The sequence below is a fragment of the Podarcis cretensis genome (assembly GCF_951804945.1).
Source record: "Podarcis cretensis genome assembly, chromosome: Z".
Taxonomy (NCBI): domain Eukaryota; kingdom Metazoa; phylum Chordata; class Lepidosauria; order Squamata; family Lacertidae; genus Podarcis; species Podarcis cretensis.
The window spans coordinates 35,037,894-35,065,499 of NC_137184.1; the positions used below are offsets into that span (position 1 = coordinate 35,037,894).

The 27,606-nt window shown below is 38.9% G+C and overlaps 1 protein-coding gene across 1 annotated transcript in view; it reads right to left on the minus strand.

Moving 5' to 3' along the window:
• DIAPH2 (diaphanous related formin 2) overlaps positions 1–27,606 on the minus strand; it is a 358,680-nt gene that overhangs the window by 159,661 nt on the left and 171,413 nt on the right. Inside the window, exon 24 of the mRNA XM_079962400.1 lies at positions 11,308–11,433. Coding sequence (XP_079818526.1) covers positions 11,308–11,433 — 126 coding nt within the window. The remainder of the gene's footprint in view (positions 1–11,307; positions 11,434–27,606) is intronic.

The following is a 27,606-nucleotide window of genomic DNA, read 5'->3' on the forward strand; positions in this document are numbered from 1 at the left end:
TTTAATCTGATGAATGTAAGATTTCCATGCAACCTTTTGCATCTTAGAAATCCAACTTAATTTACGCATTAGTTCAAGTTACCAATACTTTCTAGAAGAACAAAGGATAAAATATAGAGTAAGAATACAATCATTCCTGGTTATTTTAGAAATCCACATCCTGAATGACTTTCAAAGATGTTTCAGCTGCCATTTCACACGTGTAAATTTGTATGGTATTTGTCATCATCTCACATTTAAGTATTCCTTCATTACATTTATGTGAACAGCGTGTTTGCTCTGGGGATTGAAAGGGCAAATTTTAGATATTTAGATATTTTATTATTCCCTGTCCATTTTTCAGCTCTCCCTAGGCTTCCTATTATTGCTCTATCCACCCTACTGTTTGCATTATCTGCAAATTTAATTAAAGTTCTCTCTAGCTTTTTCTGCAGATCTCATATAAAGGACTTAAATAAAGTTGGTTCCAACATGGATCCCAGAAGTACCCCCACTAAACATGTCAGGGTAATAATATATTGCTATTCATTACCTTTCTTTTAGGTTCCCCCAATTTCACTTTTTAATAAAAACAAATTAAAGACTCCACTTATTTTGACCATCCACATTAACAAGTGTTACATGATAATATTACTGCTTTTATTCATAGTTAGCTAGGAAGTCATAGTGGCTGTAGATTGAGACCACAAATCTAAATGCAACCCACCAGCCATTTGATTGATAATGCACCTCTATTTGCAGTTAAAATAGGGTTTAGTCTATGGCTGAAGAATTGCTGCTGCAGGACATGGCAAAAATGTGCAATGATATATGTTATATTAGAATCCACTCAGACCAGAATACATCAGGTATTTAAACCTGTTGTTGATTATATTTATTCAAAAAATTTATGCAGTTATTTAATAAAGAATGGGAAACAGTGTTTCTACATACTCAACCCCCTTTCCTCCTAGAGTACCAGTCCTTTTCCCTTGCTTCCCTTTCAAGCATTCTCTTCTAGCGGTCTTCCTCATTCCGACTCTCCCCAACATTCAATCTCTCTCTCTCTCTCTCTCTCTCTCTCTCTCTCTCTCTCGTTGTTCTTATGCTTCTATCACTCACTTTGTTACAAAGAGGATGCCTGGGTTCATGTAAAACAAGTTTAACAATAGATATAAAGATCAAATCATAGAGAAGTAGAGTATGTGTGTTTTGCTCTCTTAACCCTGGTTCCTGTATTATATTCCAAACTAGAATTTTTAAGAAGAGCCATAACTCAGTGGTAAAGCATCTGCTTTGCATGAATAAAGCCTCAGGTTCAATCCCTACATCTTCAGGTAATACAAGGGAAGAGTCTCTATAGAAACCCTGGAAAGCTGCTACCAATTATTGTGAGCAATACTCAGCCTAGCTAGACCAATAGACTCAGCATAATGAACAGATTATAAACTAATTGATTATAACTAATTAAATAGAAGGCACCATCCAACTCTCCTTAGCCTTTTCATCAGTTTATAGAATCATTTGTGTTAGAATATAAAAGAAGTTGCTGCCCATCTTTTAGTTGATCAAAACGGTTTCAAGAAATGTAATCAACTATACATTACTGGAGAGTATTTTTGTGTGGTACGTGCACATATTATGTGTACACAAATACAGTGGTACCTTGGAAGTCAAACAGAATCCGTTCCGGAAGTCCGTTTGACTTCTAAAATGTTCAGAAGCCATGTAAGCCCCATCGGATGTTCGGGTTCCAAAGAACGTTTGCAAACCGGAACACTCACTTCCGAATTTGCAGCATTCGGGAGCCAAAATGTTTGACACACAAGGTGTTCGGGACTTTATTCATTCAAAAAAATGCACCCACAATTACAATACAACTAGAAATAGTTTTGTAAAACTAAAGACTTTCTAGTTATTTAATAAAATGTAGGACAAGTAAGTAGAGAATTCCTATGACTCACTGAAAGTGTACTTGATAAAAAGGCACAGCTCAGATGTGGGTGGATATGATATTCCCTCCTGCATGATATCCTTAATCATAGCTGGCAAATCTTGTGTCTCTTAATTTAACTACACAATTATAATGTTTCCAGTTTCACCAGGGGACGAAGGCAAATAAACAAGGGGCAATAAGCTCTGGAAGAATCTAATGTCAGCTAAGATCTCTACACAATGTTGTTAAATCCTACCTAAATGTATGTTTAATTTCACTGTCATGGAACTGTTAAGAATGCAAATATACTTAGTTTTGCTATTAGACTTCTACTCAGATTTTATCAGAAACATGTTTCTTTCTCTATTAATTACAGTGAGTTCCAAAAATGGTAACCAGTAATATTTTTGTTAAAGGTAGTGCCCCTCCTCTTGCTCCTACTTCCCCATACATATATTGGCTATTAACTGTAAAAAAATTATATTACTATACTTGACCACCTTTCTTATCTCAGCAACTGTTTGCTCACATGCAAATATTCACAGCAGGATGCTATGAATGAAGAGTCATTTTAATTGTGCCTATGGTACACTGTGCATGTACAGTGCCTGCTTCCAATCAAATGTGGGACCCCTCCTACGGCTATAAGTATAAATTACTTTGGAAAGTCATATTGCTCTTAGAGCCAGTTTGCTACACATCACAAAAGATTCCTAAGCATTCAGACAATTATGTGCATCACAGTCACAATATTTTGTACATCAACATCCCTCTGCAAGTCTCCCCACCCCAAGAAACCCAAATCCTTTGCAGGGGTCAGCATACTTACTTAACACTGTGGGCTGTTTTCCTATGGGGAAGAGGAAAACTGTCTCAAACTGAGCAAAGTATCCTTATACTAGTTGAGCGCCACAAATCATCCTGTATGATACAACCCAAAGGATTCTGTTGGTCCCTCACCTTCTGGAAAGACTTTTGGGTGGCAGAAGAGCGCAGGGAATTTCAGGGGAAATGGGAAGGAGAGATTACTGAAAAAGCTGCCTTCTGTTCACACAGGCATTGAACACAAAATTCCTCAAGCTTACCTAAAAATAGCACTACTTTAAATGCTTCCCATGTTGCTGTCTTTCCCCTAGCATTGTCCCTAACAGTGTCCCCTACTAAGAAACCACATTAAAATAACCATAGGAGAGTAAAATGTAACTTTTTGTTTACAGTGTCTACCTTCTCAGCTTCACAATTTTACCAGGAAAAAAATACATAAAATTATACAGCTGTGTAATACACTGAGCCAAATGCTGCCATATTAGTATTTGTCATAACATATTTATATATATTTCCTAATATATTCCTGTTCATCCAGCCATAAGTAAATGTGCTAATGATTTACGCCACAAGGAGAAAAGGTATTTTGCTGGTCTTATTCTCATCATCATTACGTGAAAGAAAGAAAATAAATAAGCTTGGTTCAGATGGAATTCTGCACATGCCCTGAGGCTAAATATATAATTTGGCTTTGCTCTGAGCAAAGGACAAGGAAAGCCATTATTGTGTAAGTCTGTGAGAATCCCAGTAAATGCCTGCCATAATCAGGAGGTTGCATCTGGCCTCAGTTAATTCCAGAATCTAGTAGCACATCTAACTCAAACAACACTCAAATCAAGTCAAACAACACTCTCAAATCAGTCAGTAATCTCCCACTGGGAATAAATAGCCTACCACACCCTAATTAAATAAAGCATACTTCTATATTCTCTGAGAAATGAGAATGGCATAATTACCTCTCCTTGTGCACAGAAGCATGTCCTAAACAGTATATTGTTTTTTGCTTTGTTTTTATATAGAGGCAAATATCCAACTAGGTTGTTTAGGGGCCAAAACATTTAATCGGGCTGCTGGTGCCCCACACCCTTAATTTTTAAATATATAATTTTTTTAATATAATATATATATATAATTTTAATGTAAATTGTACTTATTTTAAGTGTGTTATTTTTGTAAGCTGCCCTGGGACTTTGATGAAAGGAAGAATATGTTGGCAGGTAATAAATATATAATACAGCCCCCTCCCCACCCCAGTCCAAGAACAGAAATGAGAGGGAATCCACTCGCCCCTATAAAAAAACAAAATGGCAAGATTCCATGCTATATTTCAAGGGTTACATATACTCCTTTGAATCAGGGTGCATCACAAGAGATTGAGCAACACATTTTAACAAGCAAGAATAGCTATAGCAAATGTTTGTAGAGACTTATGCAATGAATCTGTGGTATTTTTCTTCCTGAAGGATTCTACTTCTTCTTCTTCTTTTTTATTCATCAGCTATAGTGGAGAGAAAAACACAAATCTACCTACCAAGGGGCATGCTGGAGAGTTTCCTAATCCTAACTGACTGGTAGAGAAAGTTTTACTCCAGGAAGAGGACTCAGTGTATCAGATCAGCAGGGCATCATTAACACACTGACAAGGAATACTGACAGAATGTTAATGACATTAACACCCCATCAGCTATCAACACCTGGGATTTCCTCAAAGCTCATTATGGAGAAATAATTCACTTAAAGTATGCTGAGATGCTATTCCTGCACAGCACATTTCCCTTTGCAGTCAAGTCTAAACGAGATGAGGATTACATTGCTGCCTTATAACCAACATTAAAATCTGAACATATTCTACACTACAGCCTTCCCAGAAGTGAGTGAAAGGGATAAAAAAGCCAAGATAGTCTTCTCTGCTAAAATGTCATAGTAAATAAGGAGAGGGCTTGATGGTTTTTCTATAGATATATTTCTTAAGACTTAAAAGGGTTTGGGATGAATACTTCAATGTCTGCTACAAGGAAATACAACAATCATATATTATGTATAATGAGTTGGACCCATATATTCCTGCCCCCATTTCATTGGAGGAAGATTCCTTCAACTGGAGGAAATGAATCTTCACTTTAAAGTATATCAAATCAATAAAGTCTACCTCAGAGAATTATTTAAGAATGTATCTGATTACTCAAGTTCTTGTACTTGGATCCAGACAACTGTTTTAGACACCCTCAAATACCTAAGTATATCTATTTTCTGCTAACGGTTTCATGATACATTAGATTAGGAGTTGTTTTTTGTTTGAAATTTGATGCTGGGTCCCAGTTATTGTAAATATGACAATCACTTTTAAGAATCTTGATTAATTGACATTAGAACGGCTTATTAACACTACTTCCCATTATGATGCTCTATCACCCTGATATCTGGGCACCTAAATATCACCCTCTATATCCTGTTCAGGGCTACAAGCTTCTTGGAACAGGAGCCTTACAGTGTTGTTTGGGGTTTGAAGATGACATCATTTCAGTTTTATTTCCCAACTTCACTCACTACATGTCTTGGGACTTGTTTTGGGACTACAACTCCCATCAACCCTAGCTAACAGGACCAGTGGTCAGGGAAGATGGGATCTGTAGTCCCAAAACATCTGGAGTGCCAAGTTTGACTATGCCTGGGTTTATCTAACTATGTTTGATGTCATAAGCCCCACTGAGATGTCTTGGTGGGACTGGTCAGAGGAGGAGGAATATGATGACAGTATGGAACTTGATCATGGGGAGGGGCCCACCAATCTTGTAGGTGTTGACCTTATCTCTGGGGAGGGTCTGAGTACTTTGTTGGGGGGAAAACCTGCTTCACTGGGCATCTCAAGCTTCAAGGAAGAGCTGCTCAAATTGGCCCCAGTTTCACCTCCTACCAGTGAAGCATTCCTCCTCAACCCCACAGATGTACCACAGACTACATTCAACAGTGAACAGACAGTGTCAACCCCACCTCAGTCTCCAAGGATGTGACGCCAGTTGTTCTGGTGTTAACAGACCCAGTCTACTCACTTGCTTGCTCAGTCCCATGGTTCGGGAATCAGATCCATTGAAATGAATGTGTCCACCCAGCTCTTCAAAAGGAGATCTCGAGGGGCATGTCCAGTGTTTGGGGAAAGTCTTAGCCTATATCCAGCCATGAACTCTACAGCTAATTTACACACTTTGTAACTTGATATATGTTTGGGTATTCTGGAATAATACTTTTGGAAATAATTGTACTGAGAGTCTGAGTACTATGCCCACAAATGGGAGAAGTGCAGCTTTTCTACTTGCTTTCCTACTGTGGAGATAAGAGTATAGCACGAAGCGAAATATCTGTTGCCCTTTTCAATTATCTGAAATATCCTCTCCCCTTAGAAATATAGCAATAGTTCCAAATCTATGTTGGATTTCAATTGTTTTGTTTTCCCATCGGATATTAATGTTCTTATCCAAAAGTATATTATCTCACAAACTAAAGGACTGAGGGGGACAGTTAATTTAGTGCAATAAAAACTAAATGGTACAGTTTTATTTAACAGTGCTGGCTTCCTGTTGAAATATGTAGCATTCATGTCTCAAGTTTTATTATTGGTAATTACAAAATTATGCAATTATCACAAAAAGACCTCTGACTCTCATAGTGCAACTGGTAAGTTACAACGCAGCCTTTCTTTATGTAATAGAATATTGCAGAGAAATGAGCTACAAGTCATATATAATGACTTTACTGGTGGATCACAATTTGTACAGAAATATAAAAGCAACACATGGTTCCAACTAGTGAATTAATTTAATCATTATATTATTTATGTATTTAAAGATCAGTTATTAGGCTCTGTGAAATCCTAATATTAAGTTCTTTGAAAATATTTTGCTTTTTTCTTTAAGAGAAGCACAGAATAAAAAAGCCCTCACAATTTAATGTAATTCCTATCCCATGTGGACAAACAGTTACACTTTGGTGACAATAATGAAGAATAACCAGCCATCTGTAACTTGCTGATATAGAATGCAGAGGACTTTCATTTTAAAATGCCTTAATTACCTGCAGAAAGAGAGAAACAATATAAGAAGTCAAAGCCAAGTTCACAAGGCTCTGAAATTGCTTTTCTTTTTCTAAATTATCAAAGCTAGGCTTCTCAGTGTTGAATGTTTCCAGGATGATTTTAGCAGAAGCCTTATTAAAGGAAGAGTTTGTTCAAGCAGAAAAGCAGGAAGAAATTGCCAAAATCCTGGTGGCAAACCTAATTGAGCTTCCATTCACAGAACAGAAGCATACCTGCACAGTCCATCCCAAGAACAGTTTTATGCAGTTAAAGAGGAAAATTGTGAGGTGGCCCACATGTCAACAAAGAATCACTGAAGTGAAACATGACATCCTAGTAACCATTTTCTTTTGCCTTCCGATCCCTAATCTAAAACAAGAATCAAGTAACACAGCGGTAGTTACTGGCTACATTTCTGCATAACCCCTGTTAACAACAGATTCTAACAGATTCTAATAAAACAGTTTCACAGAGATGCCTGAGGCCAAACTGTCAGAGAGGTCAGGGCCGGGGCTGGACTACCTATGATGCGGACTGAAGCATCCACCTTGAGTGACGGAACCCTGCAGGGAAGCGCTGCTGCCAGGGTCACACAGTTGTGGTGACTTCAAGCAAGATCTTATGAAACTCTTGTGAGATCTTGCCAGAAGCTGCTGCCACTGTACAACACCAGTAAGCAAAGCTTTGCTGGGAGTAGGTGGGGGCGCACCTAACACTTTCACCTCAGGCAGTAAAACAATATAGGCTGTCCCTGGTTTAGGCTGTCCTATTGCATTTTGCAGGTGAGGGCTCATACATATGATTAAATGCTCCTACATAAACAAAAGAACAAGAACAAAAAAATATTAATAAAGCTCATTTTCTATGTGTGTGGATATTTTATTTTATCAGGAGAACTCCTACCGGCAGCATGAAGTGGTGGTGTCATCCAGACAAAGGTATAATTCCTCAGTGAGAATTAAACCTAAGAACACTTCTTTTCCCAATACCTCCAGGAAGAACCAAAGGTGGCCATGCAGGCTTCACATAGCTAACTTCCTCAAATGAATGCCAGTATCACTGCATTTCAACAAATCCTGTTTAAGAATATACAGCACCTCAAATGTTACTGTTTCTGGATCATGCATTGCCACAAGACAGCTCCCTGGTTTCAAAAGATATGTGAATTACAAAAATCAGTAGGGATGACTATTCATTCCATTCCATCAAGCAACAGCAAATGAGAAGCGGGGCAGATCCATTTTCTAAAACTGTTTCCATTCAAGCTGGTCCTTAAAGGTAAAGGGACCCCTGACCATTAGGTCCAGTCATGACCGACTCTGGGGTTGCGGCGCTTATCTCGCTTTATTGGCCGAGGGAGTTCTGAGACTCTCTGAGGGAGATTATTCTAGATCTCAATGAACCAGACCAGGAACTCCTACTGTCACAAGCATCTTCCATACTCATCATTCCTAACCTATGCAGAAGGGAAAAGGTGCTGAAATCCTCAATCTCAGTAGGAAGTGATCTGACCATGACAAGGGAATGATGTCAACAATATCCCTCACCTTCAGATCACCCTCTTCCTGCCCAGTTGAGAAAGGATCGTATAGTATGTGACCTGCCACCTGCATGTGGCCTGCAACCTGTTGGGAAAGCCCCATGATTATCATGGCATCCATGAACTCTTGAGCCACCCTAGAGCCAGTCACCTCACCATGGATGTTGAAATCCCCCAGAAGTAGTAGTCTGGGAGTCCCCAACACTGCCTCTCAGACCAGCTCTGTCAGCTTAAGCAGGGAGACTGCTGGACAGTGAGGCAGGCAGTAAACCAGCAGAATCTCTAATCTGTCCCAATTGCCCAACGCTAGGAACATACACTCTAGATACCCCACGAAGTGGACAGAGAGCCTGGAGAGAGAGATGGAATGTCTATACACTACTCCCCCTCCCTGACTCTCAGGTCAGCCCTGAAGCTTCACTGAGTACCCAGGTGGGCACAGTTGGGCAAGACCAACTCCACCTTGCTCAGTCATCCAGGTCTCAGTGATACAGACCAGATTGGCCCCGTCATCCACAATCAGGTCATGAATGAGGAAGTGACCTTGTATTCAACAGCGGCAGCCACATACCAGAGGGCTGGCTGATATAACAATAGCATTTCCCCAGTTTGGAGGAGGGGCTGGCACATGGCACAATCACTATCTGCCTGTGCTATGTGTCTCTCACCTGGCCTGTCCCACCATACCTCCCCCTACTCTGAACGACCATGATGCCCCCCCGCACTCCCCCACTCCCTTCTTCCCAGGCATATCCCGCAAAAAACCCTCAATGTAACAGTCTCTTCCTCCGGCCCCAACACATAAGACCTCCATTGAAAAAGCCCTCCCTGAATCCCACCATACTGGACAATTATTGGCCAGTTTCCAATATCCCATTTTTGGGCCAGGTCCTGGAGTGTTTGGTAGCATCCCAGCTCCAGGAGTTTTTGGAGGATGTAGATTATCTATATCCATTTCAATCTCGTTTCAAGACTGGTTATGAGACAGAGACAGCTTTGGTTGCCTTGCTGGCTGGTTTGCACCAGGAAGTGGAAAGCAGGAGCGTGTCCCTGTTGGTTCTGCTGGACTTCTTGGAGGCTTTTAATACCAACCATCATGGTATCTTTCTGTGCTGCCTTAGTGGGATGGGACTTGGAGGCACTATTTTACAGTGGCTCTATTCCTTCCTAGATGGGTTAATTCAGAAGGTGGTGCTGGTGTAGTCCTGTTCAATAACTTGGTCATCGGCCTGCTGGGTCCCTCGGGGTTCTGTTATTTTCCACATACTATTTTAACATTTACATAAACTTGCTGGGACAGTTTGTCCAGAAGGCTGGTGTGCTGTTTATATTGTGATTGTATGTTTTTAATTCTATTAGTGTTTGTTTTTTAATTATGGTTTTATCTATGTTATATGCCATTCTTTATCGGTAAGCAACCTTCAGTCCCTGTCAGGGAAAAATAGATAGATGATAGATAGATAGATAGATAGATAGATAGATGGATAGATAGATAGATATAGATAGATATAGATAGATGATAGATAGATAGATAGATAGATAGATGATAGATAGATAGATAGATAGATAGATAGATAGATAATGGTGATGATGATGCCACCAACTCCCTCCCCTAACTCCTGTGGAATGTACAGAAGGCTGGTGAGAACAGCAGGGATTTCACTCAAAAATGATGAATATTTCAGTGAATTTTGCCTCCTTTGTGTTTTAAAGATACACTCAAGGGGCAACCACCACATGTCTGGCCTAGACTCCCCAAAATTCAACAATAATAACTGCAGTGCATGCAGATATATAAAGTTGTTTGCATTAAAAATCTTTTTAAGTATTTCTTCAGTATATGAAGAATCCATAAGGCAACAAAACAAAAGCCTGTTATTAATGGTAGTAAGCAGCAAACTAAACTATGCATTAAAATGTGACATCACACAAATATTGTTTCTATCCTGTCAAATTTGTTTCAATGTTATGGTATAATTAATGCTTATAGGCAACAATAAAACTAAGACAACTTTTTTAAAAAAAAAATGCAATGACCTATACTTGGCACCTACCTTTCAGGCTAGAGGTGTGAAGAAGTGCAATGAAGTAAAACTATTTTATTAGCTGTGTTTTCAAGTTTTCAATTGCCATTGGACATAGGTTAAATTATAATAGTATAAAAGTAGCATCACTTAAATAGTAAGAATTTCTTACCTTACTTCTTTTGTTTCAAAACTAGGAAGGTGGAGCAGAAGTCCCAATCAGGTGACTCTACCTTGGACCGCAACAAAGTAATCAAAGCAAGTTGTCACTTTCAGTGCTGTCAGACAGACTGCTGCTACACAGCTGTACTTCTTCCCAAGTGCATTATTGAAATATTGCATATCTGACCAGTAAGAGGAACATAAAATAAACCAAAAGCAAAACAGATGGAAGACTGTGGACTCAGCTATACAGCTGCAAATAAAACATTTTAAGTGTGTTGTTGTAAAATGCACTATACAAATGTGTCACTAGATGGCGATGGTGAGCTATGGTGAATTCAATATATTTTTCAAAACTTTTTTTAAAAAAACATTTCAGTGTTTTTTATATGTGTGTAGATTCCATCTGTGTCAAATGAACCACATTAAAAACCTGCTTTCTGCAATACCAATCCACAGAACATTATTATGAGAAACCTACAACACATGCAATTCGAGCACACCCAGAATCTTCCCTTATCAGAGAAGGTAAGATTGATATAGGCTCTGCTCACAAGCCTCATATTTGCACACTACCTAATGCATAATAGTTTGGTGTGATGTCTTAACTTACTACTAGTCATCCCCCAACGACACAAAATGGGAGGAAATGCATTTTGTGTAGTTTTTTCATGCAAAGCTTTTTATGCAAAAGATTCATAAAAATTAAGAATATAATGTAATTTGCATATTTCACTAGCTAACAAATACTGGTATTAATACGGAAAGGATATTATCATCTTCTCAACAAATTTATCATGCGGATCTTCTGTTTTAGGGAACTTCTTAATATCATTTTCCAAACGCTGTATCTGATGTTCCATGGAATCGAGGTTGCTTTTAAGACTCTGAGCTGAAACTGAGGGAAAATATGATAACTCAGAAACCAATTCTGGGTGTAGGAAAGAAAAGCAGTGTCAGAAATAAAATCCTTGAAAGCTGTGAGGATAATTCCATTAAAACGTGCTCCCATTTTTCTGAATTACTGCTCATAAAAGTTCTACTCTTCATGAAATAAGTGAGAATATATAATATAATATACCAAATCATCATGTTTAATGTGAGAATGTCACCATTTTATTCTGCCATTAGTTCAAATTAATCCATTTCTATTCAAATTTATTGATAGAAATGCTAATATTTCATTCCTTTAAATTTGTAGATTAAACAGCAACTAAGGTTCAAAAGAGATTCTATCTTAGTAATGCATATAGTTGGTTATATAAATGATTTAGAGAGAACTGCAGAAGAGCTCAAATATTTTTCTTCTTGCTCTGTAATATTCTGTATAGGCCTGTACCTATATGAGCTTCTTCCCTGCACACATTTTTTAAAACATTGAGATAATACAAACTACTGATGCTTAAATTTCAGGTAAGCAAAAAAGGACATGCAATCCATGGGGACCACTTTTTAGTACAACAGTATATGTTACTCAAAGTTTTATTAAATCATATTTGAGTATCTTTCCCTCTCCCCTTTATCTGTAAGTGATTATAGGTGACCTTGTTAGTTCCTTATATACTGGGGGTTAGGTTAGAGAAATGGCCTCTTCGCTACTAACTGGAATTGGCTTTAAGTGCAGGTAAGCTTTGTTCACCATAATTGGTTTCAGTGAGTGGTACAGAGACCATATTCTAAACAAAGAACCAATAAATCTTTAAAGTTAGTCACATGTATAACACTAGTAGATCATGGACTGTTCCTGCATTATTTTAAGTCATGCTTGTGTACAAATGAAAACAACAAAAAATAACCACTTCATGGGTGGAATTCTAGCATACTGGCAGGAATTAAGCGGGCTACTAGAGCAGACAAGAATACATTTGCTTGTAAACAAATGTGTTATCTGAATTGCTGTCTTGTTAGTAACCTTAAAAACCCACGCTGCATTTAGGGAAACTGAATGCTGTTTCCCTCCCCCCACTTTCACCCCAATAATGACTTATTTCAAATTTGACAGATTATTGTCAAAATGAACAACTTTCATATCTTAGAGGACATAATCTTGCAAGTTGTGTATTAACAAAGGCAAAAGGACAAAGACTGAATAATTGTATTTTGGTGAAGAAGAAACAGTGCTATTGACAAAGCTTTCCACAATCACAATTGTAATCAGTAAGAGCTTCTGTTATTAAATTGCCCATTTTGCATGACCAATATGGCTGAAACATGTTCAAGGAGCATCTGTTATTTATTTCAAAAGCAAGTATAAAGCATCCAGAACTTTCATCTACCACACGAAGTGATCCCACAAAAATAATATAATCAGCAGTGTCCAAAAAGAGTCCACTTGTAAATTTTATGCAAGTCTTGATTAATCATGTTGTCAAGTGCACTAGAGTAGGACTGAGGAATACTTCTGTGTCATGTGAGTGAAACATATATAGATCAAAAATAAATTAAGCCTGACTTCAAATATCAAAACGAGCAAATAAAAGCCACGGGAAAGAGATATGGGGGTCACAGCAGAAGCTCCCTAAAAATGTAAGTTAATAGTTCTACTGCAGTGAGAAAGCCAACCTCAGTACCATAAATTATTTAGAAAAGGTGTTGAAAATATAAATGGTTTTATCAATAGTAACTACATGTCTTAGTATGCAATATTATGCAGTTCCAGGCAAAACAAGTAAGATGAAGAAAGGCATTATTTGTTTCATTTAATGCTCTACATGGTGCTTCCTTTAAAAAGTGCTCAGAAACTTCAACTGGTTCAAAGAGCTGCAACTGGATTGTGGAGCGGGGCTGGTTATAGGGAGCATTTGACTCCCTTGTTACAACAGCTGGTTATGAGCTATAAAGCTGTATATGGCATAGGTCCAAGGTAGTTGAAGAGCTTCTTATTTCAACAGGTTTTTGGGAACTGGCTGCTTTTAATGAAATGGCTGGTACTGTTTTTACTCTAATTATAACTATGTTTTAATAGCTCTTTTATATTTATATATTGTTTATATATAAATCTTTAATTGGTTTTCTTAATAATGGGTTTCCCCCTGTTTTTAGCTGTCCCTATTTTATCTGTCTCCTGAGAAATCTCTACGTGGAACAAGAAGCTACAGTTAGAACTGGATATGGAACAACTGATTGGTTCAAAATTGGGAAAGGAGTACGACAAGGCTGTATATTGTCTCCCTGCTCATTTAACTTATATGCAGAATTCATCATGCAAAGGCTGGGCTGGATGAATCCCTAGCCGGAATTAAGATTGCCAGAAGAAATATCAACAACCTCAGATATGCAGATGACACAACCTTGATGGCAGAAAGTGAGGAGGAATTAAAGAACCTTTTATTGAGGGTGAAAGAGGAGAGCGCAAAATATGGTCTGAAGCTCAACATCAAAGAAACGAAGATCATAGCCACTGGTCCCATCACCTCCTGGCAAATAGAAGGGGAAGAAATGGAGGCAGTGAGAGATTTTACTTTCTTGGGCTCCATGATCACTGCAGATGGTGACAGCAGCCACGAAATTAAAAGACACCTGCTTCTTGGGAGAAAAGCAATGACAAACCTAGACAGCATCTTAAAAAGTAGAGACACCACCTTGCCAACAAAGGTCCGTATAGTTAAAAAGCTATGGTTTTCCCAGTAGTGATGTATGGAAGTGAGAGCTGGACCATAAAGAAGGCTGATCACCGAAGAATTGATGCTTTTGAATTATGGTGCTGGAGGAGACTCTTGAGAGTCCCATGGACTGCAAGAAGAACAAACCTATCCATTCTTAAGGAAATCAGCCCTGAGTGCTCACTGGAAGGACAGATCCTGAAGCTGAGGCTCCAATACTTTGGCCACCTCATGAGAAGAGAAGACTCCCTGGAAAAGACCCTGATGTTGGGAAAGATGGAGGGCACAAGGAGAAGGGGACGACAGAGGACGAGATGGTTGGATAGTGTTCTCGAAGTTACCAGCATGAGTTTGACCAAACTGTGGGAGGCAGTGGAAGACAGGAGTGCCTGGCGTGCTCTGGTCCATGGGGTCATGAAGAATCAGACACGACTAAACGACTAAACAACAACAACAAATTTTATCTGTAAGCAGCCTTGAGTCCATGTCAGAATATTATTCTGCCTACTCCCAATGTCCTCATAGCTGACTGAAAGGAAACTAGATAATTCATTTCATCCAAGAGTAACTGGAGTTGATAAACTAATTACCACCTTCTTAATCATCCCAAGAATGGAACATTAGTGACCGGGCAGTAGCTACTGTAGTCCTGTGAGTCAAATGTGGGCTTCTTTGTGAGCAGACACATTACTGTTTCCTTATGGCACCTCCCGCTCCTCCTACAGTGATGAGTCAACCACACAGTGAACCCATATAGTCAGTCACATGTGGCTTGCTCTGTGTAGTTAGGAAGCCAAGAATCAAGATGGTCTCACAGCTCCAAATCTCTTGCCCACATCGTCAGATTGCAAAGTCTGAAGCATGAGTATTGGGCTTTGATAACCAGAGAAGAGATTTGTATTATCATCCAGGAACATATCTATGCTTGTTGACTACAAGTTGGATTTAGAAGTATGTTTCAAAGTGTGCATATATATATGCACAAACAGAAAGAGGAAGAAAATACTTCAGTCACGGTGAATGGCAAGACACACCCCTGGTGATGATGAAAGACAGGTTAAGAATTCCTGTCATACCATAATTTTCTCTTTATCAAGTCATAGAAGCACAAATAATTCATAACTAGCTTTTAAACAGGTGATTGTTTAAGGAGCAATTCATCCTTGCAAGTGTCTGGAATCCAGGAAAGGTCATAAGCCTCATCTATTTGCCTAGACAAGTAATTTACTAGACTCTTATGCATTCCGGCTGCGCAAATAGCCTACAGAGAGAACGAGGAGGCAGGGTGGAAAACATCATCCTCCCTCAGATTATCTGTGTTGCCAGTACATGAGCACTCTAGTCCTGGGTACTTCCTGAAAGGTTGCTAGGGTCAATACTAAGTAATAAAATGTTTTTCTGTGGCTGAACTGGGAATCCCTGTGAGAATGTATAAATACAGCTGCAATGGCTAGAAGATCCTCTGAATACTAGTTGGAGAAGAATATTACAGAGTGCAGACAAGATGACCAGCAAGGTCTGCTTATATCATATGCCGAGATAATGGCTGATAATGTTGAGCTACATATTATTAACATACAAAGAGTCCAGAACAGAGCATATGTAATTTTAAAATAATCATTAGGCCACAGTTTTGAAGCATGGAAATAAGTCTCTTATTGATGTACTCCTGCCCATCCCTCTTCTCCCTGATTTGCATTAGTGTTTAGAAGGTAACTACAAACCCATGTTTTGACAGTTCAGATGCAATGCAAAAAATTATTTCATGAAAGCAGTTAGTAGGGATTAAAGGATCTGCCAATTCTTGTTCATTCATTCAGTTCACTACATTTCATAAGCAATTTGTGATTATTTTTATCCTCATGAAAATTCTTCAGTATTTTAGTTTTTCTGAAATTTCTCCTAATAAACACATTTTCCATGCAGTTTGGACTAATGGACACATCTTTGAAAGCAATTTCCCCTAATATGATGTATTTCTGTATGAACTAATGTATTTATTTTTATACACACTGTTCTCTATTTTTTGGGGGGGGGAGGGGGCTGTATACCTGATTTGGTAAGTTTGAAGGATGACTGTGTTTCAGTTTTTATGTTGTTTTGGAAAGTGAAAATTCTATAGATTTGCCTTTAAATGTGGACTGCTTCGAATTCCCCCTAGCATTAGTAATTAATTGATGTACAGGATGGGAAAAGGGGGCATGTAAGTTCTTTTCGTGGTTTGGGGTTATGTCTAAATCACACCAGTACTGTCAAAATCATGGGGGGGGGGACGACAACAACACTTTCACTAACAGGAAAAGAATGACAATAGGAAAAAATATAAATGAATTTGCAGATGCACACATTTTTGTGTTGGCTGATTTGTGGACCCCTGAATCTCAAATCAAGCAGTCTAACTACAACAATAATTGCTTTTTCAACTTATTTAACACATTTCAAAAATAAATGCTTTAAAACATAATTACCATACTGTATCTATTTGCATTTTTACAAGCTTCCAGCAACAGACTAGCAAATATTTGAAGTAATTATGAACTTTACAAATTATAGATGCACTTTTTTTCTGAGGAAATGCATACACCAACTAAACCATGAAACTGATTTCCAAGAGACATGGAAGAAACACTATTGTTCAAACAGCTGAAAATGTACAGGACAGCACCCTGAAGGGTAGACTCTAGGGAACTGGCTAGCAGAACACACCACTGGATCTAATTAGTGTTTTTATCCCGGAAGGGGGTTTAAGTCCAGGACATAACTTCCAACCCTAACTTTTCAGGAATCTGTCACTTGCATGTATTTCACACATTTTTACCAGCTGAAATTTTATTTTGCTTTTCACAATAGAGGAACAATCATTAGGATCCCAATTTTTCATAACCATGCTGATTACACCAAGCTTGAAATTATATCAGATGACAAAACTAAACTCCTAATATCAGATATTGTGTTACTGTAACTTTATTATCATTGAGTTTTGAATAAATAATTCCTTAAACACCTAAAACGTGCCAACATTGTAATGGTAGTTCTTTAGTGAGGCATGGGGAGGCAATTTGAACAATAGAGGTGAAATGCAAGGAACATTCATACTTACACGAAGACATGGGCATATGGTTGCCACATGCGATTTAAGAAAAAGTTGTTACCCTGGCCCAGTAGGAAATTGGCTGTGCATAGCACAGTTACATTTGCCATGCTGTCAATCAGTAAAACACTTCTACTACCACCCCTTCTCTGGGCATATTTTCAAGATTTATTTTTTTTAAATGAGTGGTATTATTGATATAAATAAAGTACCAAATACATGAGCAGATAAATATGTAAGGTATATGGGAAAATTCCTCCTCCTCATACACCAAAAGAAACACAAGCTGTCTGAAGCATTTGGGGGTGGAGAAAGAGCAGGTCCACTTTCACTTCAGTATATATAGATTAGTCGAGAAGGAGAAGCAAGGCAAAACAGAGTATGCCTGGCAACTGAAAAACTGGAACATACTCCTGTTTCTAGGTAGTCTGTATGCACATCAGGAGTTCTCTTCAAGTCCCAATGGATTTGCCTACATAAAGGAGGTTTCAAGTTTAGGTACTGTGCAAAATCAATAAAGAAGGCACCACTGTCAAAGCCAGTACTGATTTGATCCCCAAAGTATGATCAGATTACCTACTGTGCTGGTGCTGCATTAAACACGGTATCTTTTGAGCTTTTGCTTTTGTTCCAGTTATACAACCTGCGAGGAACTAATAACACATACAGAGTGCTCTGCTTTGCCTTACAGTATTTTGTCTTCTGCATTATTTTGGATTTTCACTCTCTAATGCAATTCATCAGAAATACCATCCCTAAAAGTCTAGGTTAACTGCTGAAATACAACATATTATTATTTTTTATCACTTGGGTCCTTATCTAGCTCAATCACCACAATGAAATATGCTGCCAAAATAAGTTAGCACTTGTTACAGTACTATTTAATTAAGCACAAAGATTTTCTTAAAACAAACAAAACAAAAAAATCAAAGTGCAAAAAGGTATAAGAAAAATAAACAAACACCACAAAAACTGATCTTGCCTTTTATATTGTTAGTGTTTCCCTCCTACAGGTTTATATTTGTCTTATTTTGTCAAAGATAGAGAGAACTTTGAACCCAGTTTTACACTGCTCTTTCCACTTACATTTCCATTGGAGGGGGCAGATATATTTTTTTAAAAGGTAAGTGTCTTTCATAATCATTCTAGTCCAGGGAGGCTTCTGGACTTATCAGAATTTAATGAAACATTCAATCTAAGAAATAAATTAACTGACATTGTGGGGATCGTGTTTAATGAAGCAGGTATGTGCAAAAGGTCTATGCAGCAATAGCAGTATAATGTATGGAGAATAAAGCAGAAGACTTGTCAATTGTTTGGGATATAATGACTCTCTTTGGAACAAAGATTGGTGAACCTTAGAAGTTCATGACTGAGGCCATGAGCCAGCAGAGCTTCCTTCATTTTTCTTGATACAGCAAAACAGTTTACAAATGTTGGTAGTAACTGCAAGTCTTTTCCTTTCTGAAACTTTCCATTGCAAAGATGTATTTTGATGCTTCATTCCTGTGAGCTTTCCAGATCATGACAGACCAAGAGTAATGTGTAGATAGAAACTAACTATTTAGAAGGCAAGCAGTAACAGAGAGGCAGCAGCTGATAACTGGAAACATGATAATCTAGTGACCATGGAAGCATGCCAAAGAAGCCAAAAAAGAATACTAGTAGTAACAGAATTATTTTTTTTCAGTAATTGCCAATAAACTCCTGGATTGATTGATTGATTGATTGATTATTTATTTGAATATTTTTATTTCACTCTTCACTACAACTGCTGAAGAGTAGGTTAGGGTGAAAGAGTGTGACTGGCCCAAGATCACCAAGTGAGCATCATGACTGAGCTGGAATTTGACCAGCACTCTATTAGAATTATTTTCGTATATTTTTGTTTGAAATGTTGAAAGGCATCAGATAGAACATACAACAGAAGCAAGAACTGCAGCTCAAAAGACCAACACAAAAGGTACGTAATATGGAATGTATAATATCTATCCTCTGGTAACCTCTAGGTTAGATTACTGCAATATGTTATACATGGGGCTGCCTCTGAAGATGGTTCAGCAGTGGGTTGATCACCAAGACAAGACAGCTTGAGAATGTAACACCAATCTTTTCCCAACTGCACTGACTGCCAAAGTTCCCAGGTCCCATTCAAAGTGCTAGTTTTGACCTGTAAAGTCTTAAATGGGTCAAGACCATACCTACACAGACCCAGTGTTCATCATCTCAGGCTCTTCTTTGTATGCCCCCTCCATGAGAGGTCCAGAGAGTGGCAATACCAGAATGGGCCTTTTATGTGATGGCTCCCTTTAGTGGAATGTTCTCCCCAGGAAGCCTGACCTAGCGCCTTCATTACATATGCATAGGCACCAAGTGAAAACATTCCTCTTCTCCCAGGCCTCTGACTAATTAAACAATCTATGTTTTTTTAAACTGTATGTGGGAATTATCGTTCCTGTTTGTTCCTATGTTATCTATTTTTGTGTTTTTATATTGTAAACTGCCCTGTGATCCTCGGATAAAGGGTAGTATATAAAATAACCAATTAAAATAAAATAAAATAAAAGGAAGGATCTGAAAACTAAGAGAAACAAAAGAAAGTAATGTCCTTGCCCCCAAGCTTTCAGAGGATGAGTCTTATTCTATTGCTGGCCCTGGACACTCTAAAGCAGTTCAACAAGTTGTACATCTGGTGAAGTAACAGACTGAAATAAGGACTTCAACAATACATTCCCAAACCAGGCATCAGATTAGAAAGCCAAGTCTCAATGAAGCATCTCAATAGAAGCAGTCTGAGAAGGCTTACTTCTTGTATATACTTCTTACATCTAATCATCAAGCTGTATTTATTAATGTGACAGCTGGATAGGTTTTTGTTTGACTCCAAGCCTAACAATTAAAGCAGCAATGTACAACGAGTTTACCTATTAATGGTCTAGGTTACAGTATGCAAAGTCTAGGTTTTGTCTAGGTTACAGTATGCAAAGTCAAATGCTGCTTCTGCATTCTCTTAAAAATAATCCTATAAATAATATAATAATATAAAATAATATAAATCTTCTGTGTGTATATTTTTTGTATATTGTTGAAGTTGAAACAACCATTAAAAATTACTTAGGTATAATTGGAATTTACCTTATAATATTAATACTTACACTAATATCTTAACATGCAAAATCATTTTAATAATTCAAAATGCCAGACAGCTTGGATGAGAGGCAAGAGGAAGGTGGGGAATTGGAAAGAGAAAATAATTTATAACTGTAAATTATAAAATGAGTTCTTGTAGAAATTCAGCAACGAACTATGCAAACTATGCAACCCCTTAAAAGAAAATAGTTATTAGCTCAATCATTTCCTAGCAAGATCAAAAGGGGAATACAAGCAATACTTGTGGTTTTTAAATTATTAAAAGGAACAAAAGAAAACCTAGCCATTGCTTACCATATGTTACTCAAGGAACTAATGGAAGTGCCTATCCATACAGCTCACTTTTCATACTTTTCATATTTAAGGTGAGATCTAAACCCTTCTCCCACTCATTCATTCAAGGGGGGGGGGGGGAGAAATGCTTTCAAATGGCAGGCCTTTGTGCATTGCACTGGAAGACCTTGAGAAGGTGCTGCCACTTAAAGGGGAAGTGGAATTATAAAAATTCCCACACGTGAGAGAAGCAGCTGATTACACCAGTCTAGGTTCAAAGATCAATAATCAACTAAGGAAGACCTGAAATGAATAACAAAGGGTGAACATTTTATATAAAATGTATTGAGTACATCATTAAAGATGTGCATAAGGAGAAGGCAGAGTGTGCAGAAAGATTTGTAAAACAGCCAAATATATCCCCCCCCCCCCGGTTACAAAATTCAATCCACATTCACTTTTATTGTTCTCTAGTTTAGAAATCAAAAGTAGTTTTTTTCTTGTTTGAAGAATCAGTTTGTTATTCAGTACTAAGACCTCTGCCAATGAAGCTATGTCACATAAGGCACACTTTATTGTGTCTGATGTACCTAATTTCCTTGTATTAATGTGCTCACACAAAATGTTTTGGACACAGCATACTGGTGATTGACTGACATGGTAGAATAATGGGATCTGCTTTGAAGCATGAAGGTAGATCTTGAATTTAAGACAAAACATGAGTTTTCAGATGCTATATTTGACAGAACGGTCACAGATGCAGGAATAAAATTTAACATACCAGAATGCATAATCACTTATGCCATTTTGGTGAGAATCTATTCCAGTTATTTAGAAAATATTGTGAATTTTCATTAGCAACCACAGTGTAACAGTATATCATATACCAATTTGAAAAAATATTGCGTACCAACTTTTAAACAGCACATTTTAATGCTTTCATTTACAAGTGAGCCTCTCCCCCCTCCACTCATTGAGTATTTTCTCAACCACAACTGTCGTGCATGACTAGTCTTTGTTGCTTTGAAACAAAAAGAAACACAACCACAAAACAGAACATCAGAATCACACGATAAACAACAACTGTGAAAGTCCATTCAGCTGGCACATTTTGGCAACTGCAAAAAAATAGAACCTCAATCAGGCACCAAAAGTGATAGGGGAAGCTGATCAAAGAATGATAGCTCCAGCTCTTCCTATATTAATTCCTTCTTCTGACATTAATTCTGACATTAATTCCTTATTTTATCTCTGAACTTGCAACAGACACTGTAAGCACCATCCCAAACTTCTGGGTAACCAAGCTGTCCAGAAATTTCCTGATAAAAGGTGAAACTCCCTATAATGACCCCACCAAGTCGAAGAACAAAGGCATCAAATCTGACAATTTCAGATTTAAGAGCTCAGCCCAGCATGATATTTCTAATTAATTGGAAGAAAATTCTGAATTGCATTCCTAGAAAATTCTAGGACCACTTTAAGACAGAATGAAACGTCCTGGTGTGGGTATTTTTCAGTCAGGGTATATGTAGTGAGACAATAGCAGGGGAGGGGGGAAGCAAAGAGTGACCAAGCCGACAATACAGGGAAAAGTATAGGGGTGGGATAATAAATGACTTTATTAAAGCAACACTGTTTGCAAGTTAAACCTACTGAAAACACAAGGCCTTCCCACTCCAACAAGACAAATGCACTTCTAATTTAGCTTAATAAAGTGAGAGACAGACTAATAATTAAAAACAGGTTGACAACTTAATTTAATTGCATACTGAAGGCAACAGGGTGCTGCAAAGGCACTGCACCATGTTGAACACATGCACTAGCAGGGGAGAAAAAAAATTAAAATTGACAGTGTTAATGTGTGTTTAAAAATAGCATATTGTTCATTAAATGAGAAGTGAATAACTTGTACTAAAAATATTGTTATTTAGTAATTGAAGTATAATCATGAGAACTCTAGAACTAGAACAAAGACTGTACAATGCCATGGGTTTCAAACTAGAGACCCTAGGACTCACTCACTCACTCACTCACTCACTCATAGTTTCAGCCAGTGTTTTTTTTATCTAAAAAAAAAAGTTTAGGGGTACTCTCATTTTGACTCAAGAAAATCACCATTTTATAGTTCAAATCAGGGAAAATAAACACAGTAAATAGACAAAAGTACAAAGATTCACAAAATGTTTAGGGGTATACATACGCCTGTGCCCCCCCCCCGAAAAAAGCACTAGTTTCAGCTGTGCCATTGTGACAACTTGCTACAGAAACAGATGCTGGCTTGCCTTCATTTCATTGCAGCTTCACAACAGCCAAAGAGTGGAGTTGCAATGACCAGTTCAGTAGAGGTTATATGATAAGAAGCCAAGAGAGGCCCACCTGGGCTAATAAAGCTGCAGACTGTCCTGGCTGCTTAATCTAAACTTGTTTTTTAGACAGACTCCTAATTTTATTGGACTGGTTGGTTAATGCCTAATACTCAGCTCGCCCTCAACCCTGATGAAAAGCAACTGGAAGAATAGATGTAACTAAACCAGGTAAAGGTAAAGGTAAAGGTACCCCTGCCCGTACGGGCCAGTCTTGACAGACTCTGGGGTTGTGCGCCCATCTCACTCAAGAAGCCGGGGGCCAGCGCTGTCCGGAGACACTTCCGGGTCACGTGGCTAGCGTGACAAAGCTGCATCTGGCGAGCCAGCGCAGCACACGGAAACGCCGTTTACCTTCCCGCCAGTAAGCGGTCCCTATTTATCTACTTGCACCCGGGGGTGCTTTCGAACTGCTAGGTGGGCAGGCGCTGGGACCGAGCAGCGGGAGCACACCCCGCCGCAGGGATTCGAACCGCGACCTTTCGATCGGCAAGCCCTAGACGCTGAGGCTTTTACCCACAGCGCCACCTGCGTCCCATGTAACTAAACCAAAGCACCTATAAAATCTATACTACTTGGTTGTACCACTGCAAACACTGTAATAGCAAAAAATTGCATGCACAAGTTTTTTTAGTTTATCCATTCCCCAAATCTAAGTGCAATCATTTACATTTGCTAGTTTTCTTTTAATGGGCTAGGCTTTTGCATTCACCCACATGAGCAAAATGAAAATATTAGGCCAGTGTTTCCCAACCTTGGGCCTCCAGCTGTTTTTGGACTACAACTCCCATCAACCTTAGCTAGCAAGACCAGTGGTCAGGGATGATGGGAATTGCAGTCCACAAACAGCTGGAGGCCCAAGGTTGGGAAACACTGTATTAGGCTTCTACCTCATTAGTGCCTTTCATTCTCTTTTCCGCTCTCATACAAAAAATAAGAGAGAAGCGAGCTAAATGTTGACACTCTCTAGAGGTTTACATTCTGTGACAAGATTCAGAGTGAATTTGGTTTTCTTCCAAGGAAGCCTCAAAACACAGCAAGTACCAAATGTATTTTCCCCTCAAATACACCTAATCTGAAGAGGTTTTAAAATATAATTGAATTATAGTAGTTTAATATTTTCAGTTAAGTATCAGCATGAATCCCTAGGGAAAATCAGAATTCAGAGTTAACATTGTCTGTTTCTATGGGGCTTAATGGTACTTACCTAACAGGCATGAATCCTGAACGCACCTGCCATCTTAGAATATTGACTTTAGCACACACATTGTACTCTAAGGCAGGGGTTCACAAACTTTCTACTGCCTGAGCCCACTTGAGATAGCTGAAAATTACTGAGGCCCACCAGTTGGAAAATGGTGGTACAGAGGCAGAGCCATGCATAAAATGGTGGCAGAGGGAGGGCAAGTTAAATTGTTACATTATTTGCCAGTGCTGGCTCAGGAGGCATTGTGGTTTTAGGCAGAATTTGGTGATCCAGAGCTTCTTATTTTATATTTTCCTCTTCCAACTATTTGAACCGGATCCTGTAATTTCTTGTCTCATTATATCATTCAACGCTCAGCTTGTACCATTTGTCACCACCCAAAATCCGCATTTCTTTTATCCCTTCTCCCTAGTCCTTTTACTTCCTCTTGTGCTTCTTAGCGCTTTCCTTTTTCCGCAGTCTGATTTACTGTTATTAATAAATAGTAACAAATATTAACCTTCTCTCTGAATTTCTAATGTTTTTTAACGCATAATCTGGCCCTTTCCTCTCAAAGAGGAAGATCTTCCTTTCCCCCCACTCCCAATCTGAATTTCTTTGTCTCCCGAGTTACTTTTACTCAGCATGTAAGGGGTTTCTAGTGCTGGCACTGGTCCAACCCAAAAGGTGATGGCACAGGTAGGAGTGGAGCAGGCAAGTCATGAGGCACTGAGAAGGTTGTGGCTCTTTCTACCATACCACCACTTGGACTATGAGGCAACTGATATCTCTGTTGTGTGGAAGGGTGGATATAAATTTAACAGAAAAATAAATTAAACTGTGCTCCATGTTGTGGCATACTGAACTGGCAGCGGAAAGAAATTGCTCTTAAAATTCACATAAGCCTATATATCAACCATCTTGAGGCTAGAGTACACCCAGTTTGGTCAGAGTCTTAATGGTAGTAGGTCGAATGTCAGCCTGCACATGTTTGGCCCTTCTCAAAAGGATGTTAAAACAGATCCTCCATTGAGCTATGGCCCTTCCCCAATAATATCTAATAACTAGTAATATATAAGAATAACCCCTTCTTAGGAGTGTGTGCTGTATGTTGAACTGCTGGAAGTTTGCAGTTGAAATATCACCTCCACCTTGCACTCACCAGCACCCGATTTAAGGCACTGAAGGCAGTTCCCATGCACAGGGCACAGAGCCAAGGGGATGCAAAATAATAATAAATAAAAAAGGAATTATTGTGAAAATAAGAAATATTAGAGAGGCACCAAATTTTGTCCTCACTCAGGACACCATATTACCAAAGTCCGCCTCTGCACTCAATTTCTTTTTCTGTGTGCCATACCTAATTATCTGCAACCTGGAGACAGTAATACTGACCAACCTTCCAGGTTATTACAAGAATCATCAAAATAATGTATGTTAGCTGCTGAAACATCTACATAGACATTCTAATTGTTATTATAGTGGTACCTCTGGTTACGTACTTAATTCGTTCCAGAGGTCCGTTCTTAACCTGAAACTGTTCTTAACCTGAGACACCACTTTAGCTAATGGGGCCTCCCACTGTTGCTGCACCGCCGCCACCCGATTTCTGTTCTCATCCTGAAGCAAAGTTCTTAACCCGAGGTACTATTTCTGGGTTAGCAGAGTCTGTAACCTGAAGTGTCTGTAACCCGAGGTACCACTGTAATTACCATACTAAACATGTTGTTGTTGTTTAGTCGTTTAGTCGTGTCCGACTCTTCGTGACCCCATGGACCAGAGAACGCCAGGCACTCCTGTCCTCCACTGCCCCCCGCAGCTTGGTCAGACTCATGCTGGTAACCTCGAAAACACTATCCAACCATCTCGTCCTCTGTCGCCCCCTTCTCCTTGTGCCCTCCATCTTTCCCAACATCAGGGTCTTCTCCAGGGAGTCTTCTCTTCTCATGAGGTGGCCAAAGTACTGGAGCCTCAGCTTCACAATCTGTCCTTCCAGTGAGCACTCAGGGCTGATTTCCTTCAGAATGGAGAGGTTTGATCTTCTTGCAGTCCATGGGACTCTCAAGAGTCTCCTCCAGCACCATAATTCAAAAGCATCAATTCTTCGGCGATCAGCCTTCTTTATGGTCCAGCTCTCACTTCCATACATCACTACTGGGAAAACCATAGCTTTAACTATACGGACCTTTGTTGGCAAGGTGATGTCTCTACTTCTCAAGATGCTGTCTAGGCCTGTCATTGCCCTTCTCCCAAGAAGCAGGCGTCTTTTAATTTCGTGGCTGCTGTCACCATCTGCAGTGATCATAGAGCCCAAGAAAGTAAAATCTCTCACTGCCTCCATTTCTTCCCCTTCTATTTGCCAGGAGGTGATGGGACCAGTAGCCATGATCTTCGTTTTTTTGATGTTGAGCTTCAGACCATATTTTGCACTCTCCTCTTTCACCCTCAATAAAAGGTTCTTTAATTCCTCCTCACTTTCTGCCATCAAGGTTGTGTCATCTGCATATCTGAGGTTGTTGATATTTCTTCCGGCAATCTTAATTCCGGCTAGGGATTCATCCAGCCCAGCCTTTCGCATGATGAATTCTGCATATAAGTTAAATAAGCAGGGAGACAAAATGCAGCCTTGTCGTACTCCTTTCTCAATTTTGAACCAATCAGTTGTTCCATATCCAGTTCTAACTGTAGCTTCTTGTCCCACATAGAGATTTCTCAGGAGACAGATGAGGTGATCAGGCACTCCCATTTCTTTAAGAACTTGCCATAGTTTGCCATGGTCGACACAAACAGCTACATCTGCAAATACCTGCATTTCACATCTTCTTCATCTCTTTGATTCGACCTAAAATATTCAACTGTTCTTGATAAATTCATGGTGTAGTTTTCATCTGGTAAAAACAACCACTGGTGATCATGTGAAACTGTTATCAAGGATTAGCTGCTTTCTTTTGATCTGATATCCATTTGAATTGATCCTGTAAATTGGCAATGCACTGCTAAGAAAATATAAAGATAGAACAAGGTTGAGGTTTTCTCCCACCCAATTCTAAAGTGATAAAAAGGTTTTCTACTAATCAGATCCAAACTACATGTAGGACTCCTACTAGAACCTCACTGGTGTGACTTTTCCTAGATATCATTTGAATGACAGCACTGAGTGTTCCATAGTGCACAAACGAACACCAAGAACTGTGCCACATAATTTACACTGCATTAATGTCGCATACCCTACCCCAAATTAGCTATCTTTAAGAGTACCTGACTTCCAGTCAAATATGATTTTCAGTTCAGCTGGAACTAATCTTCTCATTCCTGTCAAACACTTAAAATGAACTTTCCAGAGCATGCCTCAAGCTACTGGATGCCCTAATGGTTATCACAGGCTGTTGCATCCAATTCATTTACA